We start from the raw sequence: 22,176 nt of genomic DNA on the forward strand, positions 1-22,176 counted from the left end.
GATCTGGGTAAGAGCCATCTGCTTTGGACTGTGTCTATGACCATGCCCAAATACTCCAGCCTTTTTAGGGGCTGCAAGGAGGATTTCTCTAGATTGAGGACCCAGCCTAGGTACTCTAAGTACTTTACTGTGCAGAGCACATTGTGGCTTAGGCGTATTACAGACTGTTCTATGAGTAGCAAATCATCCAGATAAGCTGTCACGGTTATGCCCTGAGCCCTTAGATTTGCCAGGGGCAGGGCTAGGGGCTAGAACTTTTGTGAACACTCGAGGAGCGGTAGCAAGACCAAAAGGAAGGGCCACAAACTGAAAGTGGCACCGATCCACCGCAAACCTTAGGAATCTTTGGTGAGCGGGAAATATTGGCACATGCAAATATGCATCTTTGATGTCTATTGATGCCAGGAATTCTCCCCCCTGAAGGGTGGAGACAAATGAGCAGATTGACTCCATGTGGAAAAGAAGAATGTCTAGAAATTGATTCAGGTATTTTAGATCCAGAATAGGTCTGACATCTCCGTTTGGTTTTGGAACCGTAAAGAGGTTTGAGTAGAACCCTGAGCCTTGCTCTTCCGGGGCCACCTCTATAATTACCCCTTGGGATAACAGACTTTCTAAGACCTAAAGTAAGGTCCGCCTTCTTTTTTCTGGATCCCTGGAGACTCTTGACCTTAGGAAATGAGATGGCGGAAGCTCCCGGAACTCTAGCTTGTAGCCCAGAGACACAGTGGAGGCTACCCATCTGTCCTGAATCTCTTCCCGCCAGGTGCCTGCAAACTGCAGCAGCCTTCCCTCCACTCGGCCGAGTGGGGGCACCCCTTCATAGGGAGGCTTTGGGGTTCTGTTTACCAGATCTTGGACCCCAAGGTTTCTTTTGCCCTTGGGCTTGACTTTGGAACTTTCCCCTAGTATTTGACTGGGGATGCCATTGCCACTGCCTGGAGGATGAGTTCTCCATGAAACGGGAACCCAGGTAAATATTTTTTGCATGAAGCCTCAGCTGCCCAATGTTTAAGCCAAAGGGACCTGCGCATGTGTACCAGCAGGAGAGTGAAGCGAGATGCTTGCTGAGCAGAATCCATAATGGCATCAACCATAAAACACAGGGCTTTAGGAAGGTCTGCATAAACCTTGACCTCTTCAGTGGAAAGGAGGCTAAACATCTGCTTCATTTGTTCCTTGAGGAACTGGCACATGCCAATTGCTGCGACCATAGGCTGGCCCACAGCGCCCACCACAGACAAAGAGGCTTTAAAAAAAGTTTACAGCTTTTTGACAGTTGGATCCTTAAACCCTTGAGCATTATCCACAGGACAGGTCAGGCTCTTATTCACAGCCGCATCTATGGCTGGGACTCCCCATTTCTTGGTGAAACTTTCCTCCACCGGATAAAGCATAGAAAACCTCTTAGGAGGAGAAAATAGTTTATCTGGGTGACCCCAGTCCTCATACAACAATTCATCCAGTAAAGGATGAGTTGGGAAGGCGTACGCAGCCTGTGGGGATTTCCGGGACCCCAGGGAGGAAACAGGGGAAATGGCAGCCTCAGCAGAGGGCAATCTGTATGTGGAATGTACCAATTCAGTATAGTATTGCACCTGCGCTTTGAGGGCCCGGGAGGTAGAAGAGCGCTTCTCCTCTTCCCCTGATCCATCCTACTGCACCTGATCCCTATCCTCAGGGAGGGATATTTCCTCATTATTATTATAGGGAGGGGATCTACCCCTTTTTCTGCTATTTTTTAAGTAAGCTGTGACAAAGGTAGTAATCCTTCCTTCTAAACCATCCAAGGCAGCCTTCAAAGCGTCTTCCGTGACATAAACAGGGACTGAAACATTGGGAGAGGCTGCAAAACCTGACAGGGGTACAGACTCATCCTGTGAGGCTGCCTCCAGTCTTGCAGGGGGGGGGATGGTATCCTGCAGGCATGTCCAGAACCCCCAGACGTAGGTGGTGATTTTCTGGTGCCTCTTTTACCTCCCCCTGAAGCCCTCTTATGAGGAGACATAGTCCTAAGCTGCAAAGCAGAGGTACTAGTGTAAAGTGCAATCACTGTTGTGCTATAGTCTTACAATATAAACATTAGCTACAAACTGCACAACCTGATGCCGAGTAGGTGTCCTAGGTTTTGCCTGGATCCGATCCACTGAGATGCTTTCTGCTCACAGCTCTGTGTCCCACCACTTACAGGGGCTCCTGGCGTCCTGGGCTTTAAAAAAACTTCTGCTTTGCGCCTGTGCACTGGTACACCATGCACACCACATGTGCATGGCGCCACAACCATGCTCCCCCCTTCTTCCCCACCGACCCTGCTGTGAAAGCGTGCCCCCTGCACGTGCACCCACAATGAGGTAAAGACTTTTGGAGGATGGCCTGGTTTCAAGAACGGCAACAAAGAAGCCTCTTCTCTCCAGGAAAAACCTCAGAGACAGACTTATATTAGGCAAAAGGTACAGGGATTGGACAGCTAAGGACTGGAGTAAAGTCATTTTCTCTGATGAATCCTCTTTCCAATTCTTTAGGGCATCCAGAAAAAACCTTGTCCGGAGAAGAAAAGGTGAGCGCTACCATCAGTCCTGTGTCATGTCAACAGTAAAGCATCCTGAGACCACTCATGTGTGGGGTTGCTTCTCAGCCAAGAGAGTGGGCTCACTCATAGTTTTGCCTAAGAACACAGCCATGAATAAAGAATGGTACAAAAACATCCTCCTAGAACAACTTCTCCCAACCATCCAAGAACAGTTTGGTGACAAGCAATGCCTTTTCCAGCATGATAGAGCACCTTGGCATAAGGCAAAAATGATAACTAAGTGGCTTGGGGAACAAAACACTGAAATTTTGGGTCCATGGCCAGGAAACTCCCCAGACCTTAATCCCATTGAGAACTTGTGGTCAATCCTCAAGAGGTGGGTGAACAAAAAAATCCCCACAAATTCTGACAAATTCTAAGCATTTATTAAGCAAGAATGGGCTGCCTTCAGTCAGGATGTGGCCCAGAAGTTGATTGACAGCATGCCAGGGCGAATTGCAGAGATCTTGAAAAAGGGTCAGCACTGCAAATATTGACTCTGCATAAACCTAATGTAATTGTCAAGCCTTTGACACTTATGAAATGCTTGTAATTATACTTCAGTATACCATAGTAACATCTTACAAAAAGATCTAAAAACACTGAAGCAGCAGACTTTGTGAAAATTAATATTTGTGTCATTCTCAAAACTTTTGGCCAGGGCTGTACATGTTTAGTCAGAAAGACTAATGTCATGTTTAGTCAGAAAGAGCACTAACAAATTTAATTTTTAAAGTCCACTTTTTACTTACTGTGGTGACGCAATATGTGTAAACATGATTGTGCAGGCCCATGGGTACCAAGGTACCAGGGTCTGGCTCTGTTGCCCAGTGAATTACATAATCTAACAAACATGGTCTGACATGCCCCATCTCATCCTCAGAACCACAAGTCTATGTGAACAAACTTATGCTGATTATGAGTGTTGTAAGCATAGAGCACTGGAATTGAAGAGCAAATATCAGTATACCACATATAATAATCTATGGTGGTATGGTAGTGTAGCCAATGGCTCCCTGGTTTCCCGATACTGCTTCATTTGAGACAAGACACAGTAGCAGTCTTTGTGTTTAAAAACTCCCCTGCTCTCTAGCAGCATTTTCTGGCTAATCAGCTGGAAGAGTAGGGCATGACTATCACTCTACACCCTTGGAGATGTAGTTTGCAAGGGTTGCTGTGCAAGGAAACTGAAATACAGGCTCCAATGGGCCATGGGATGGAGGAGGAGAGCGATTTGGACTTTTATCCTTCTAGCCAGGGAAGCCTGGGGCTTTTTGGGTGCCCAGAGAGTGAAGACATCCACACATCAACATCTGCTCACAGGAGTTTTTAGCCTGTGAGACCTGGGTTCAATGACTGTTGAGTTAAGAGCGCCTAGTGCAGTACGGCTTCAGAACATCCTCTCCACTGAACCATGCCTTTGGGAAGCTGAAGCATTACTGCTGCCTGGTACCACTGCTGTTCGCCAGAAACCTTGGGGATGGACTTAATAGGGGCTCCACTTCCACCAAGTGCATCTGCAGCTGTATCCTGGGATGAGTGAGAGGGCTATCAGCATAAGATTGAAGTTGATTGCAGAATTACTGGCTGCAGGGTGTGAACTACACTTTTAAGCATTGCATCACCCCAGCCTGATCCTCCATCTCTATCAGACGGACACTGCATCCAAGCTAGTTTAAAACCATATTGTGCAAAACTATCTCTGCTTCTATTCTCCAATTATTAAAAAGGCCACCTCATAGCTACAGCTTACATCCTCTGCATACAGTTTCTTTTAAGAAGGTTATAAATTGCATATCATTTTAAACCCAGATGCATTTGTAACTTTTATTTCTGTACCATACAACACACTTTACTGCTTTGTAATTTTGGTTGGAATGTTAAAAATACTTTACAATAAAAATATTTTGGAAGAACAAGAAAGGAAACATAGGTGTGAGACTTCAACTGGGCTTTAAGGTAAATATGTCAAGGGAAAAACATGAAGGCTGTCACTGCTGTCCTCTGACCCTGTCCTCTGGCTTCAACACTTTGAGTCACTGGCCTTTAACAAACCAACAGATAAAGACCCCCAACTTTTCTCCTATCCTGATCTGTATATTTGTTCCAGACCAGTGGCTCAGAGTCGGAAATCATTAGAGCCACTGGGTTAGCATAACAATTAAGCAACTACTATTTTCAAAAACAGGTTAGCCATGACAGCCCCCTCAGTTCTCTTGTGACTGGTTTACGTCAAATGCACAATGGCTCTGAAGCCAAAGCAATACTCACCAAATCAATGCTGTGGGCAACGTCTGAGAAAGGGGCATTCACTGAGCGTTTTGTGGGTACATAAGTTGATTTAATTTGGGTTTTTCCTATAGGTTGATGGCTGGTGTCTTCTAAAGAAATTAATGGGCCATCAGCCTGGATAGTCTCTGTGACTGGCACCTTGGAGAACTGGTAAGTTGGTACTGCTGTAGAGGGCTGCTGGGGGGTTATTGCTGGTGGCTGCGAAGAAGTCAAGACAGTCATGTCCAAAGAAGGAATCTTAAAATCAAGAAGATTTGTGGTGGTAACTGTTTCAGGTTCCTTGGCTGTTTCAAGTTTGTTGACCTTGGAATCAATGATATTTGGAAAAGTTCCGGTGATGTCTGTTGGCTTTGACTGCAGGGGACTCAGCGGCTCAACAGAATATCTCTTTGCACTTCCCCTATCAAACGGTTTTGGAGGGAAAATTATTCTCTCAGAAGTCTTCTCAGTCTCAGAAGTCAAGACAGTCATATCCAAAGAAGGAATTTTAAGATCAAGAAGATCTGTGGTGGTAACTGTTTCAGGTTCCTTGGCTGTTTCAGGTTTGTTGACCTTGGAATCAAAGATATTTGGCAAAGTTCCAGTTATATCCGTTGGCTTTGACTGCAGGGGACTCGGCGGCTCAAGAGAAGATCTCTTTGCACTTCCCCTATCAAACGGTTTTGGAGGGAAAATTCTTCTCTCAGAAGTCTTCCTCTTTAGAGAAGGCACCCGGAAGAAGGGCTCCGTTTTTTTCTGTTCCTTTTCTTGTGGGTCGATGTGCCCATGATGTACTTTCTGTTCTCGCTGTTAATACAGGGAAATCAAGTAGTATGTAATTAACAATATTTATTTGGCAAGTGTAACAAGTGACATAGATACGCTGTACATAATTTATATATAATATACATAACTTATACCCAGAGACAAGTTATGTCAACCCTTGAAATATATAATCAATTTTTATGGATAAGGAAGGTTTGGCGAACATTACTGCTCAAGTTGAAGTCAATGGGATCTGAATGTTAAAAACAGTAGTGGCCATTTTCTAGGCTAATAGACAGTGAATTGTCAAACAAATGACATTGGGGGATGGACATTTCCTTGGGCAACATGTACTAAAGCATAAATATGTTTACAAATTCTATTTGGCAGGGAGCAGAGGTTTTGATAATGACTAAAATGCAACATTAAAATTGCAAAATTCCTTTAAATAAAGTGCCTGAGGGATGTCCTTAACTTGCCTGTGAAGTGGCACATCTGTCCAATGTATACAATCTACTGCATAAAAACTGACAAAACTTACAAAGAAAAAATGCTGTTTAAATTGCCAGTAAATGACAGTTTCAGGCTGCTTAGTTCTGTTTGTTCCTGTCTTCTATACCAGACCCTCATCCTAGATGAAGGTGTGGTATAGATGTTAATGGGGGACCCAAAAAGACTATGCCAATCTCACTTCTGATTGGAGAGCTCTAGGTCCAACACTTATTGTGTTGGACCTCTGCAGAATGACCACTGCTTTTACAGAGATAGTAGCAATCTGCTCTGAAGCATACTCCGCACCTTTGTTCAATTGTAGCGGTGGGGACTGGGTGATATAATTCTAAGAGAATGAGCAACAGGAAAGTTTTTTCTTTTGGTGATTCAGACTCAGCAGGTATCCTTCATTGCGATTGACTTGGATCTGCATTGTGTGATTAACGATGGATTTACATCAAGTATTTTTTTTACAGTTTATATTCCTTTTTGGGATTGAGTATGGGTGCCCATTTACATTGGGGGGGAGGGATCTAAGTGCTCTGCAAACAGTTGGCACTATATAAATCCTGTATAAAAATGATAACAATCTTGGGCCCCCCTTACTGTTAAAGTGGAGCTTCCAGAATCTTATAAGCTCCCAGCATTCAAACCCCAAGGCCAAGGTTGTGGGGAAGAGGTCCTTGTCCAAATCCACATGAGCACAAGGTGCTTTGTCAGGTGCTAACCACTCTGGCAAGGAACCCCCTGTAGGAGGACATGTGGCCTGGTATGGTATAGTTCAAGAGAGGGGATAATTCGCAGGCTGCATGCTCGGATCAGGGTTTAGGGCGGATTTTGGTGAGGGCCCAACTTTTTTCTTCTCCTGTTTTTTTTTTTTACATAGAGTTCCTGCTTTTCATCCACACCTGAACTGAATTTTCAGGTTTAAATATTGGGGGAGGAAGGGGGGGCAAAAACATTTTTTTTCTTTAACACAATCCCTGCCCCTTAGTTTATAATCCATTGTCAGCAGGAAATCTACTATGTGTCTTACTCAGGCATGTGTAACTACCTCTTATTCTCGTGTGTCAGCAAGGAACTGTGCCATGTACGGGTCTGGAGAACTGAGACTGTAAAAATAAGATTCAGAAACATGCCCGATTGCTTGTTTGGAGTTACTCCATTCATTTTCTTGGGAGCTTTGATTTGTCTTGGTTCCCTGTTGTGAACGTACATAAGAAAAAAGCCAACACTTGCCCTGATTGTCCCTCCTGCGGCTAATCATATAGTGCTCCGCCTCTTATCTGGGAATCCCCTCTGCTGAGTCTTGATTGGACCCTAATCTTTTTGTTGAAAAAACTCATCCTTACCTTTTGGATTGGTATTCAGTTAATTACATTGAATTGTTGTGGTAGCATATATCTCCGGAGGAAGCCTATAAATTGGCGAAACATGTTGGGATTGCTACAGCATGACAACCATTTGTAAATAATTATTTTGTGGATACCCAATTCAAAATGATCAAATGATTTTAGCAAATCTTTTTTTTCTCTTTATTGTATTTAACATGAATTAAATAAATAAACTATATTAATTTATCTGATGTTGTAGCCCAGGTTATTGGCACCTAAAAAATCCCAGCTTTTTCCCCCAGAGCGTTTTTCTTGTCTAGTTGAATATTTATGGGATGCGGTGCCAGTGAGACTTCCTCTGATCAATAATTTCTTGTACTACCTCTTATTCTAGAATATATGCTGAAAGTGAAAGAGGTTATTGGAAGCCTTCACATGTACTGGAAGCCTTCACAAGTACCAATACGTGTATTTAGAGGATGACACGCCAAAAATAATGAAGATTTAATTATGCACTGACCAAATTGATGTTGGGTCTAGTGTCAGTGCCTGAAAACGACTACTTCATTTCACAACCCCTGTTTGTGTGCACTGGTCTCAGGGCCGTCTTTAATATTGATGAGACCTTGGGCAAACGTTTTCTTGGCCCCCCCCCCCCCCAATTTCGCTCTCCACCTGCTCTGAGACATATAATAAATAGCAGCTAGACTTAAAATCAGTTTACTGTATCAGATCAGGCAGCGATTGCGATTGGTTGCCAGAGGTTACAGTGTATCATTACTGCTTACTGACTAGTTGCTAGAGGTTACAGCACACATTACGGCCCACTAATTAGTTGCTAGATGTTACAGCACATGATGCTTGTTGATGCTAGAGATTACTGTACAGTAATACTGCTCACTGATTGGTTGCTAGAGGTTACAGCACATCATCTCCTCACTGCAGGGGGGCATTATCTACATATGAATGCCATCTTTATTTGCATATCTATACCGCTGGATGCAGCTATTTACATATGAATGCTGGTAATTTACATGTAAACACAGGGTCTGCAGGTGAGTCATCTGTACACAACAATAGGGCAGAGCTGGGCAGCATTAGTATTAGCACTTCACACTGAGATATCGGGACACAGCACAGGACTAAAACTACAAGGGACAAAGGAATTTAAACTGGGATAGTTGGCAAGTATGAGGCAGCTGCTTTGGGCCCCACAACAATGACAGGGCCCAGGGCAGCTGCCCCTTTTGCCCTGCCTTAAAGACGGCCCTGACTGGTCTACTTTTATGTACACTGAAAAATTATTTTTAGGACCTTAGTAAATATACAGATCTACTGTAAGTTAATTCAGAAAACAGAACTACTAGAAGACTGCTCTCCAAAACCTGCAAAATAGCGGTGAGCTATTTCTAACAGAGCTACACCCAGTGTAAGAGTCCAGGGCTTTCTACGCATGCACCAATTGCGCATTACCGCAAGTGGAAATCCGTGCCAACTGAGCATGTGCCAAAGACGCCTCAGTGCACCAACCCGCACCTACGCAGAAGACCTGATGGAAAAAGACAGGAAAATGCCCAGGAGGCGCACAGGAAGTGACCTCAACCTAATGGAAAAAGGCAGAGAAAATGCCCAGGAGGAGCAGGGAAAGTAACCTCAACCTGATGGAAAAAGGCAGCAAAATGCCCAGGAGGCGCAGAGGAAGTGACCTCAAACTTCCCTATATAAGCCCAGCCCAGACACTGCCAAATTGCTGGATTATCTTCAGTCCCCCCTTGTTCCTGTGCTAGTGCGTGATCTGTCCGAGGTCAATGGCTGCATGGCATTGACCTCGAATTTTTACCTTGACCATTCTACTTCTTTGCCCCTTTTGTACTCAGCTGCCAGATTGTAACCGACCCCGGTTTGGATCTCGACTATTCTTCTTCTGATTAACCCTTTTATACTTCGTTGCCAAACTGGACTTGACCTCGGCTCGGATCTTAGACTAAGGCTTGCACATGCCACTCGGTGTCCACCAAGTCTCTGTCTCCATCTCCAGAGGCTTCAAGGACCCGAGGTGCAAGGGAGGCCTCCCCACTACTTTGGTCTCATCTCAGGTACGTGGCCCTCATGACAGAATAATCCAGCCATGTCTGAGACTGAGGGGAGTGCTTCCGCCTTCGAGGCCCTGTGCCAACAAGTGGCCTCTGTGTCTCAGGCCCTGATGTCCATACAAGAGGGGTACTTTCAATTGGAAGGTCGGCTGAATGCAATGACCAATACCTCAGTTCTGAGCCCTGCGGAACCACCTCTTATGGCTATGGAACAGCCCATCTCTACTCCAGCTCCTGAACCACGGGTTCCTATGCCGGAACGCTTTTCAGGGGTTCACCACAAGTTCCTGGGCTTTCAGGAACGCCTGTCAGCTATACTTTACCTTACAGCCTAGGACCTTTTCTTCAGAGGATACAAAGGTCGGGTTCGTAGTAGTCTTAATTGCAGAAGAACCTCAAGCATGGGCTTATTGGCTATTAGAAAGGGAGAGTCCTATACTGCACTCACTGTCTTCTTTCTTCAATGCCATGGCAATGCTTCATGATGACCCACAATGAACCACCATGGCTGAAACAGTGTTGACCTCTCTACAACAGGGGAAATGCCCTGTTGAGGACTACGTAACGAAATTCCGCAAGTGGGCTGCAGACACTGCATGGAACGACGCTGCCTTGCGCCATCAGTTTTGCTTGGGCCTGTCTGAGCCCCTCAAAGACGAATAAGCAAGAGTGGAGCTCCCTGATACATTGGAACCTACAATTCAGTTGGCTATCCAGCTTGATCGCAGACTCAGAGGCCGTCGCCTGAACAATCTATGCCTGTATTGTGGTGGAGCCGGTCACTTTCTTCAGGGATGTCCCATTAGGCCGAGTAAGTGGATCGAACCCCCATCTGTTTCGCGGTACGTTGTTAAATCCTCGCATCTCACTCTCTGCATTTCTTTGCAGATACCGGGAAGGGTAATCCGAGTAGCAGCCATTATTGACTCTGGGGCTTGCAGCTGCTTTATTGACATCCACTTCTCCAAAAAATATGGAATCCCACTATGCAAGAAGCCCCAGCCATTTACGGTTCATCTGGCAGATGGCTCCACACCAACCTCGGGTCCAATAACCCATGAGACCACCCTCATATTGGCCACCACTGAAGCAGACCATTGGGAATATCTTCGGCTGGACGTGATTTCTTCCCCCATTTTTCCGGTTATTTTGGGGCTTTGACATCACCAGCCACAGATTGATTGGTCCACTGAAGTTGTGTCTTTCGGCTCACCCTATTGCTTACACCACTGTTTCCCACAACGAGCCTGTCTGATGGTTCAACCCCTTTCCACAGATGACAACACTCTTCTCCCCAGGTTAACAGAGACTTCCTGGACATCGTCGACAAGAAGGGGGCTGAATTTCTGCCGCCTCACCGGCCGTATGATTGCCCCATTGAGCTTCTTCCTGGTTCTACAATACCATTTGGGAGGATCTTCCCACTCTCTGAGCCTGAATTAGAAGTCCTCCGGAAGAACATTGATGACAAGCTTAGGAAAGGGTTCATCCGGCCCTCTACCGTTCCTGCTGATGCTGGACTCTTCTTTGTGGAAAACAAGGACCAATCTTTAAGACCATGTATTGACTAGAGAGAACTGAACAGTATCACAATCGAGAATCGATATCCGTTGCCTCTAGTCCCTGAGCTCATTCAGAGGTTCCGCACCGCCAACGTCTTCTCAATATTGGACCTACGGGGGGGCCTACAATTTAATATGGATAAGAGAGGGCGATGAATGGAAAACGGCCTTTCGTACTAGGTTTGGCCATTTTGAGTATCTGGTCATGCCATTTGGGCTGTGTAACGCCTCAGCAACTTTCCAACACTTGGTGAACGACATCTTTCGGGATTTTCTTGACCTCTTTATGATAGTGTACTTAGATGACATCCTTGTTTTTTCACCTTCCCTCGAGGCACATCACATCCACATGCGAAAAGTCCTTTTTCGCCTCCAAGCCCATAAACTCTACGCCAAGCTTGAAAAACGTGAGTTTGAGATAGCTGCCATACAATTCCTTGGCCTCATTATTTCGACTTCTGGCATATCCATGGACCCCCCAGAAGGTAACTGCAGTTCTTGAATGGCCAGTACCCTCGGACCTTAAGAGCGTCCAGAGGTTCGTGGGATTCGCCAAATTTTATAAAAGATTAATCAAAGGCTTCTCGTCAATAATTTCACCTATCACACAACTTACCAAGCAAAATAGACGTTTTCTGTTGTCACCCTCAGCACAAACGGCTTTCGACAAACTCAAGAAGCAATTCATCTCTGCCTCGGTCCTTCATCATCACAACCCAGCCCTGCCTTACGTGATAAAGGTTGATGCTTCAGAGATTGCGGTTTGGGCAGTCCTTTCTCAGCGCCATGAAACCACAGCCATGTTGCATCCTGTTGCCTTCTTTTCCAGGAATTTGTCCCCAGCCGAAAGGAACTATGATGTTGGGGACTGGGAACTCCTTGCTATTAAACTGGCCCTGGAAAAATGGAGATATCTATTGGAAGGAGCCTCGCACCCTACACTGATCATAGGAATTTGGAATACCTCCGTACAGCTAAATGTCTCAGACCTAGACAAGAAAGATGGGCTCTCTTCTTCACCCTATTTCAAATGCATATCACGTACCGTCTGGGATCCAAGTATTGTAAAACTGATGCTCTATCCTGCATGTATCCCACATGAGATAACTTGCCAAAGACAGATGCGATACTCCCTGCCTATAATTTCTTCCTATTTACGGATGACCTCTTGTCCAGGATTAAACTGGCCTCCTCTCTAGACCAACTGCCCTCAGGAGAACATCTGCAAGAAAAGGACGGTCTTTTCTTCCATGACCATGCTGTGTTTGTGCCCCTTCAACTAAGAGTTCCTGTGCTCGAACTCTGCCATTACAACAAGTTAGCAGGGCATTTTGGGGTGACCAAAACCACCGATTTGTTTTTGCGAACCTTTTGGTGGCCTACCCTCAAGGCAGCATGCCACGCTTACGTCAATTCCTGCCCGGTATGCAATCACAGCATAACGGAAAAGAATAAATCATGGGGTCTCCTACGCCCCCTGCCTGTTCCCTCCAGACCCTGGGAACAGATCAGCATGGATTACATAGTGGAGCTACCACCCTCTGATGGGTTTACATCCATATTTGTTGTTGTGGACCGCCTTACAAAAATGGTTCGTTTTATAACTATGATTGGCACTCCTTCCACCCAGAAACAGCTCAGGCTTTTATCAAGAAGATCATACGCCTCCATGGGGTCCCCAGCAATATTGTATCGGATTGTGGGGTCCAATTCACCTCTAAATTCTTGAAGGACCTCTGTCTTGCTCTAGACATCAAGAACCACTACTCTTCGGCCTACCACCCTCAGACCAATGGACAAACGAAACGCACGAACCAAACTCTTGAACAGTACCTTCGTTGTTTCTCCACCTTTGTCCAAGACAATTGAGCATCCCTACTTCCTTGCACAGAATTTGCATACAACGCAATACATTCTACCACTAAGCTATCACCATTCTATGCCAACCAGGGGTACCACCCTTCTTTTTCCCCTGTCCTACCCGCTTCCGCTTCGGTCCCGGCTGTCTGGAACAGAGTGGGATTTCTACACAACAACTTAGAGCTCCTAAAGGATACCATGGCCAAGGCACAGCTGGATTACAAGACCATCTATGATCAAAGGCCGACGGGGGGACCTGGATCTTCAACTGGGAGACAAGGTTTGGCTGTCTAGACATTTGAAGTTGGCCTGTTCCTCCAAGAAATTGGGCGCTTCCCTGTCCTGTCCCGATTCAACCCTGTTGTCTACAAACTCAAACTGCCCTCAACTTAACGGATCCACCCTGTCTTCCATGCCTCCCTCCTGAAGCCCGTGGCCCCGAACCCCTTTGGGGAACGTGAGGCCCATCCTCCGCCTCCCTCTATGATTAAAGAGATTGAGGAGTACGAGGTGGAGGCCATCCTGGACTGCCGCAGAAGGGGCCGCGGACGCCAATTTCTGGTAAAGTGAAGGGGTTACGGCCCTGAAGAGAATTCCTGGGAACCCGAGTTCTGTAAGAGTCCAGGGCTTACTATGCATACACCAATGGTGTGTTGCCACAAGAGGAAATCCGTGCCAATTGAGCATGCGCCAAAGACACCTCGGTGCACCAACCCACATCTACGCAGAAGACCTGATGAAAAAAGGCAGGAAAATTCCCAGGAGGCGCACAGGAAGTGACCTCAACCTGATGGAAAAAGGCAGGAAAAATGCCCAGGAAGCGCACAGGAAGCGACCTCAACCTCATGGAAAAAGGCGGTAAAATGCCCAGGAGGCGCACAGGAAGTGACCTCAAACTTCCTTATATAAGCCCAGCCCAGACACTGCTAAATTGCTGGATTATCTTCAGTCCTCCTTGTTCCTGTGCTAGTGTGTGATCTGACTGAACTTGTTGTGACTAGGAATGGGTCGAATACCCCCTGGTTTGGTTCGCATCCAGAAGATGGGAACAGACCGAAAGTTTGCGCGAACATTCAAACACCGTTAAAGTCTATGGGACTTGAACGTGAGAAAACAAAAGTGCAAATTTTAAAGGCTAATATGCAAGTTATTGTCTTAAAAGGGTTTAGGGACCCGGGTCCTGCCCCAGGGGACATGTATCAATGCAAAAGAAAGTTTTAAAAACAGCCGTTTTTCCGGAAGCAGTGATTTTAATGAGTGAAAAAATAAAAGTGAAATATTCCTTTAAATATCGTACCTGGGGGGTGTCTATAGTATGCCTGTAAAGTGGCGCATGTTTCCCATGCTTAGAACAGTCCCTGCACAAAATGACATTTTTAAAGGAATAAAAGTAATTTCAAATTGCTTGCGGCTTTAATGTAATGTCGGGTCCCGGGAATATGGATGGAAATCAGTGAGACAAACAGCATGGGTACCCCCCCCCCCCCCCAGTCCATTACCAGGCCCTTTTGGTCTTGTATGGATATTAAGAGGAAACCCTTGCACCCAAGTTAAAAAAAGAAAAGGCGTTGGGCCCCCAGGCCCTATATGCTCTGAACAGCAGTATAAGGCAGTGCAAACAAGACAGGCACTGTAGGTTTGTTCTTATGTAGAATCTGTTTGTAATTTGGAACAGGTACATTTTGTAAGTGTAGCTCCAGCCAAAAAATCTATTTGAAAGATTTTTGGAAAGCATAGGACAGGGTTGTTATCATCACCCCTGTAACATTTGTTTTGCTGTCTGTGCCCCTGTTCGGAAGATTTCACCTCTTTTTCTGTCCCAATGACAATTGAATTTTGAAAATTTGGTTTTTTTTTTTTTTTTCACAAGAAAGAAAATTTGGGTTTTTAAAGGGAAACAAGGATTGGTGATAAATCAGTGGAGGAGACACCTTTTTCCCATATTAGCTCTTACAGGAGAAAATTTCCCTTCCTAGGGGTAGATTTCCTCTCACTTCCTGTTGTCTCCCTCCGTTTGTAAGTAGGAGTCGTTTGTAAGTCGGATGTTTGAAAGTAGGGGGCTGCCCTATATACTCTGCAGAAAATTGGGCCTTAGGTGTTGGTGGTACCAGAACACTGTACGCCCTCACAGTTACTCTTGCTGGGTGCTGGAACTGTTGGAACCTGCTGTGAAATATTATATCAAGAATTGTAATTACATGCCCCTGTTGAACGGGGTCAGACAAATTGGGCCTTTGGTGGTGGTGTGGTGGTGTTGCCACAACACTGTAAGCCCTCACAGTTACTCTTGGTGGGCGCTGGAATGGGCCCTGCTGTGAAATATTATATCAAGAATTGTAATTACATACCCCTGTTGAACAGGGTCAGAAAAATTGGGCTTTAGGCACTGCTGCTGGTGCCACAACACTGCAAACCCTCACAAATAAACTAGTTGAGTGCAGGAACGAGCCCTGCTGCAAAATATTACAGCAAAAATTGTAATTACACGCCCCTGTTAAACAGGGGCATAAACAAGAGGAGGTAATATGCACCTTATCGCTGATCGCCCTGTCCAACAAGGCCAAGACATTGCCTTCCACATGTCGGTAGAGAGCCAGAATTGCCTTACGAGGAAAAAATTGGGAACCTGCCACTGAGGTACCGCACATTCCACAAATTCTTGAAAGGGGGCAGAGTCTACCAGCTGAAAAGGCAGCAGTTGGAGTGCTAGCAATTTAGCCAAACTAGCATTCAGCCGCTGAGCATGTGGATGGCTGGGATAGAATTTCTTTCGCCGGTTTAGCAACTGGGGTAGGGAAATTTGCCTGATACAATTGGACGTTGGTGTAGCGATAGCAGATTGCCTGCAAGTACTTGGCACACCTAATTCTACGCCTTCATTCCTGTCAGTGCTGGTTTCTGAGAGGACTGAAGGTAAAGTGGGGTTGGAGATCCCAGCTGATGAGGAGCAAGGAGAGGTCCGCCTTGTTCTTTGGTGTGGGTCTTTTAAGTACTGTTGCCAGCGGACTGCATGGGAGCTCCACATATGTCTGGTCAAGCATGTGGTGCCCAAGCGGCTGCTGTTTTGGCCACGCTTGATATGCTTCAGACATATGTTGCAAACAGCAACAGTGCGATCTGCTGCACACGTCTCAAAAAAGGCTCACACCAAAGAACTTTTGGAAAAATGTGCAGAGTCAGCAGTGCCCTGCACATGCGGAGCTCTGCGGTGTGATGCAGTCGGTTGGCTGCCCTTAAGCTAGCGCCTGGAGGGCATTCTGCCTCGTTGGAGATGTACCTCCTCCTCCTCTCTTCTATCAGGCACCCACGTAGAGTCAGTGACCTCATCATCCCCTCCCTCCTCACCACTGGAGCAAACCTGGCAGTATGCTGCAGCTGGGGGAACATGACTGCCAGTTTCTTGTCCTTCTTGGGCACCCCCTCTTCTCTCTGGGCTCACATTACTGCCTTCATCCTCAACCTATATACCATCATCAGTGCCTTCAAAATTCTTTGCATCCTCCTGCAGCATGTACCCTACACTGTGGTTGAACAGTTTGGGGGACTCCTCAGGGCATGATGGTGTCTTTGAACACGCACTCAGGCAATGGTCTAGTCAGGTATAGGCTTGGCTAGACTATATATATATATATATATATATATATATATATATATATATATAAAAGCCTGTATATATACTTATTAAATGAACTGCAGCTCAGTGAGTCACCTGCCTGGCTGAAAGTGTCTTTGAGCACGCACTCAAGGAATGGCATACAATCAGGTCAATGCTGTATCCTGGCCTCGGCTGACAAGGCCCAGGCCTAGGGCAGCACTTTGCAGGGGGGCAGCACAGAAAGAGTCCCTGTAAGTGTAGCACCAGTCTTATGGGGTGGACTGGGCTGAGAGGCAAATTAGTCTAGCTCCCTCATAAAGTGGCCTCAGTGCTTCCGGTATGCGGACAGCTGGCATTCCGCAACTGTGGGGGGATGGGGGATGGGGGGTGGGTGCCGCTTCTAATTTTGACTGTCCTCTCATCCTGGACCACAAACCTTCCTCACTGTGCTATGTTTTCTGCTGCACCATTGGCAAGGTTATGTCTTCTTAGTCCTCTCCATAAAATTATCAGAAATTTGTGCTTAAAGTAGAACTATAGGCAACACTTTTTTTTCATTTTGTATAGAGTAACAGAGGGTTTTAACCCTTGTCAGTTTATTTTTTACCATCCCTGTCCCATTGCAGAGATTTCCCTTCACTTCTTGCCCCATAGCCAAACAGGAAGTGAGAGGAAATCTATGCAAATTAAGGGAATCCATCCCCCCCCCCAGGCCCCCAGAACTACTGTCCCCACTTCAAAATTTCAGTTTCACACAGCAAGGGGTGTGGCCTTGACAGGAAGGGGTGGGTCATATTTAAATTATGGGGTGCACGAGTTTAGTCAGGCCTAGGGCAGCACAAAACTTAAATACACTACTGAGTCAGGTACAGGCTTGGCTGGAATACAATGCAGTACAAAGTGAATCACCTGCCTGGCTGAAAGTGTCTTTGAACACGCACTCAGGCAATGGCCTAGTCAGGTATAGGCTTGGCTAGACTATAACTATATAAGCCTGTATATATATATATTAAATGCACTGCAGGTCAGTGAATCACCTGCCTGGCTGAAGTATATTAGAACAATACACCAGGAATGGTCTGCAGTGAGATGAAGATAAACTGTATACAGTATATATATATATATATATATATATATATATATATATATATATATATATATATATATATATATATACATATATATTATGTATGTATATATATATATATATATATATATATATACACAAAGCTGGGATGTATATATATATATATATATATATATATATATATATATATATATATATACTAAATACACTGCAGCTAACTGTCTCGCCCGCCTGCCTGTATATTAGCGACAGTACACCAGGAACGGTCTGCAGTGAGGTGAAGCAAAACTGTACACAGTGTATATATATATATATAAAGGCGGGATGTATATATATACTAAATACACTGCAGCTAACTTGCAGCTAACTGTTTTGCCCGCCTGCCTGAAGTATATTAGCGACAGTACACCAAGAACGGTCTGCAGTGAGATCTAGCTAAACTGTATACAGTGTATATATATAAATATATATATATATATATATATATATATATATATATATATATATATATATATATATATATATATATATATATATATATATATATATATATATATACAAAGCTGGGAAGTATATATATATATATATATATATATATATATATATATATATACTAAATACACTGCAGCTAACTGTCTCGCCCGCCTGCCTGAAGTATATTAGCGACAGTACACCAGGAACAGTCTGCAGTGAGATGAAGCTAAACTGTATACAGTGTATATATATATATATATATATATATATATATATATATACAAAGGCGGGATGTATATATATATATACTAAATACACTGCAGCTAACTTGCAGCTAACTGTCTCGCTAACTAAGGCTTGCACAGTGATCCGCACCCCTGGCACCCATGCCACTCAGTGTCCACCAAGTCTCTGTCTCCATCTCCAGAGGCTTCAAGGACCTGAGGTGCAAGGGAGGCCTCCCCACTACTTCGGCCTCATCTCAGGTACGTGGCCCTCATGACACCCAGCCAGGAGAATTCTTTCAAGAGCAAATCCAGAGAGACGATTATAGACAAATGTGATGAAAAAAACAAAAGCTTCTTTTACCTTTGTTATCTTCTTCAGCATTTCAAACTTCTCCCCATGTGCCATCAGCATCTTTTCAAAGTCCTCCTGTTTCTTTAGCAGCTTTTCAACATGGGCCACAGAATCCTTCAAGAAAACAATATGGTTTACATATGACAAAATATGAGTCACATGACTGAATTGAAAAGTCGTCATATGGAGAACCTCACCCCATAATTTTGATCAAGAAGATATGGTTCTCTAGAGTTCAGCCACCCATCAGCTTGTTCTATATCTCTAAACAGCAACTGGATCTCCAGATTTTCTTCATAGATTTCCCTCCTCCTCTTCCAGGTGTCGAAGACCAGGTCCATCAGCTCTGAAAGCTCTTTAACTTTTTCTCCAATCTAAAATTTCAAACTACAATAAATCAATAGCCCCAAACAGATGTTTATTTAGAGTTTTAATGTAGTCTGAAACCAGGACACTGATAGAGTTAAAGACAAGTTCTACTGAAACTGATAATCCAGTTTTTCATGGCTGCAGGCAAGTTTTATGACATGTTATATTTGGAATATCTCTTGTGAACCCTCTTGTGAACCCCAGAAGCAATATAATCTACCACAAGTTCTACCCTATGCTTGTAGCTTTCACAAAAACAAACTATGGTGTTATGCTCTCTCCCTAGAATCCTCATTAGGAAGAATTTACAGGAAATCCATCAGTGAGTAGGCCACACCCTTAAAGCCTTGGGAAAAGGATTGAAGAGACAAACAATGCTCCAGAAACCTTACCAACTATAACAGGGGTGTCAAACTCAATTTTATTGTGGGCCACATTAGCAGTATGGATGCCCTCAAAGGCCAGTTGTATTTGGGATGCGCTACTTACAGAGTGCAGGGTTCAGGAGTGAATTACGTACAGAGTGCAGTGTTCAGGAGTGAATTACATACAGAGTGCAGGGTTCAGGGGTGAGCTATGTACAGAGTGCAGGGTTCGGGGTGAGCTACATACTGAGTGTAGGGTTTAGGGGTGAACTATGTACAGAGTACAGGGATCAGGAGTGTGTTATGTACAGAGTGCAGAGTTCAGGAGTATGCTATGTACAGAGTGCAGAGTGCAGCGTTCAAGGGTGTGCTATGCACAGTATGCAATCCCTACTCCACCCCCCTTCCAAAGCTTCCTTGCATCTCTATTCTCTTCTGCCTGGCCTGCCTTTAGTACCTCCCTGTGTAATTGGCTCTGCCTCACCTTGCACAGAGATCATTCTCTCTCTCTGGAGATCTGGCTTCACCGTGAGTGGGTGCAGGAATCTGTTACACCTGGGTGACGCTGAGAGCAAAGCTTCTATGTTTAAAAGTGACAGTGTGGAACAGGAGTGGAGGGCGAGAGCCAGAGGTGGTGGAATGGAGTTTTTCCACATTTAAGCTGCAAAACGGTGTGAGGGCCACATAACAAGACCTGGCAGGCCGGATTCGGCCCACGGGCCTTGTGCTTGACATATGTGAACTAAAATCTCCAAAAGCTGTTAGAGGCTAATGGGTGATTCAGCTTATCAGTATCCATCTAGCTTTGGGTAGAGCAGTCATATAAAATGATGGATAATGTTGAATATAAGCAGATAACTATTATTTGGCCAAGCAATGTGTTTGCCTGAGAATGATTTAACTGAAATGACAGTACTTTATTACACCTTAAGAAATGAGAATTTGCAAAGTAATCATAATGTAGATGCCTTTAAATTCTGGAGTGTAAAGCAAAACATTTTTTTTTTTTGCAAAAAGTGAGTGAGAGTGATTTGAATAAAAATGAAGGGGGGCGTAAAACATATATATGAGACATAAGAAGCCTACCTCCACTGCCATAAAGTGATGCTTCTCCAACAAAGCCTTTCCTGTTCTTTGTAGGTCCTCATATTTTACCCAGTGCTTGTCAATCTCTCTCTTATACTCTTCATGCCGTTTAATTAGTAGTTCAGCGCCTGCGACATCATTTGCCAGTTCCTCTGATATCAACAGAGCATGCATCTCTCTTCCCCAAATTCTGAAGAAGAAAAAATAAATAAATGCAAGACAAAACATTTCATAGTTTAGGTGTCTGTGTGTCTGCCAGCTTCCAGCCAACCAAAAATAGTGCTAGTGTGTGGATTGCCCAGTGTTCAAGCAACACGTTCACATGCTAGCAGGTGGGCCCTCTGTGTTTTCATCTGGCCTTTCCTGTGTCTCTCTTACTCTCGGTGTTCCTATAGCTCCCTAATGCCGCGTACACACGGTCGGACTTTCTGACGGGAAATATTCGATGTGAGCTTGTTGTTGGAAAGTTCGACTGTGTGTGTGCTCCATCAAACATTTGCTGTCAGAATTTCCGCCCACAAATGTTTGAGAGCAGGTTCTCAAATCCGACTCTCCGAAAGTCTGACTGTGTGTATGCTCCAACTTCACTTTGTTGTCAGAAATTCTGATCGTGTGTACACAAGTCCGGCGCACAAAAGTTCATGCATGCTCAGAATCAAGCAGAAGGAGCCGCACTGGCTTTTGAACTTCCTTTTTCTCGGCTCGTCGTATGTCTTGTACGTCACCGCGCTCTCACATTTGGAATTTTGGGCCAACATTTGTGTGACCATGTGTATGCAAGACAAGTTTGAGCCAACTTCGGAAAAAAATCCACGGTTTTGTTGGCGGAAAGTCCGATCGTGTGTATGCGGCATTAGTGTTCAAGCCTTGTTCTCATTGTGTTCCAACTTGCTCCCAGCCTATTTCTCCCACTGTGTCCCAGACTGCTCCCAGCTTTGCTCCCACAGTGTCCCAGCCTTGTGTCGTTCTGTCAATAACCGGTTCTTGTATCTCTGTGCACTTCTACCTGCATTCCGTCTTCCTTCACCTCCATGTCTCTATTGCTCTTCGGTTTGATATTGTTTCTCTTAACCAGTCTGTGTCCCCTGTGAGTTCCAGCCTGCCTCAATATCTGTACCTGTACACTTCCAGCCTGTGTTTCTCATTTGTCTCTGTGTCTTCTTGTACGCTTTGGCTATTTCTTTGTGTACTCTGCTATCTGGTGTGTCCAGTGCCTCAGCACTGCAAGAGAGTTCTTTGTGGCCTGCTTGGGTGAGTGAGAAGACCACAACCTGGTTATTTTTGCAGAGCAACATCTCCACCTCATGGAACTCTGGTGAAGACCATGTGGTATCTTGGACTCTGCACCTTGGCCCTATCATTTCCGGTAAGCAAGTGACCAGCCAAGTCTTCTATGTCCACTTGGTGGCTTTTGCCACCACCCACCCAGCAGCTATCTTACAGTCTGGTCAGCCAATCTGCTCCTGCTGGTAGCACATTCCTAAGTTTAACAATAGATGACTTGTGCTCTCTTCTGTCCTCTGTGGGCTGCATGTGAAAAAATACTTACCTTGGCTTTCTGATTCTTTAGCCCAGTGTGGTTAGGCAGAATGTTCAAAGGACAAGGTTTAGCCGTAATAGGGTAAGGGTGGAACATGCAAACTGTAGCAGAAAATACTATAAAACAGTAAAACAT

The 22,176-nt window shown here is 44.8% G+C and overlaps 1 protein-coding gene across 1 annotated transcript in view; it reads right to left on the reverse strand.

The window, feature by feature from the left end:
• Positions 1–22,176, reverse strand: part of SPTBN5 (spectrin beta, non-erythrocytic 5) — a 367,667-nt gene that overhangs the window by 25,460 nt on the left and 320,031 nt on the right. Inside the window, exons 59-62 of the mRNA XM_073608935.1 lie at positions 20,502–20,691; positions 18,879–19,055; positions 18,691–18,795; positions 4,841–5,647 (exon numbers count right to left, since the gene is read on the reverse strand). Coding sequence (XP_073465036.1) covers positions 4,841–5,647; positions 18,691–18,795; positions 18,879–19,055; positions 20,502–20,691 — 1,279 coding nt within the window. The remainder of the gene's footprint in view (positions 1–4,840; positions 5,648–18,690; positions 18,796–18,878; positions 19,056–20,501; positions 20,692–22,176) is intronic.

This window comes from Aquarana catesbeiana, linkage group LG13 (assembly GCF_042186555.1).
Source record: "Aquarana catesbeiana isolate 2022-GZ linkage group LG13, ASM4218655v1, whole genome shotgun sequence".
In the NCBI taxonomy this organism is placed as follows: Eukaryota; Metazoa; Chordata; class Amphibia; order Anura; family Ranidae; genus Aquarana; species Aquarana catesbeiana.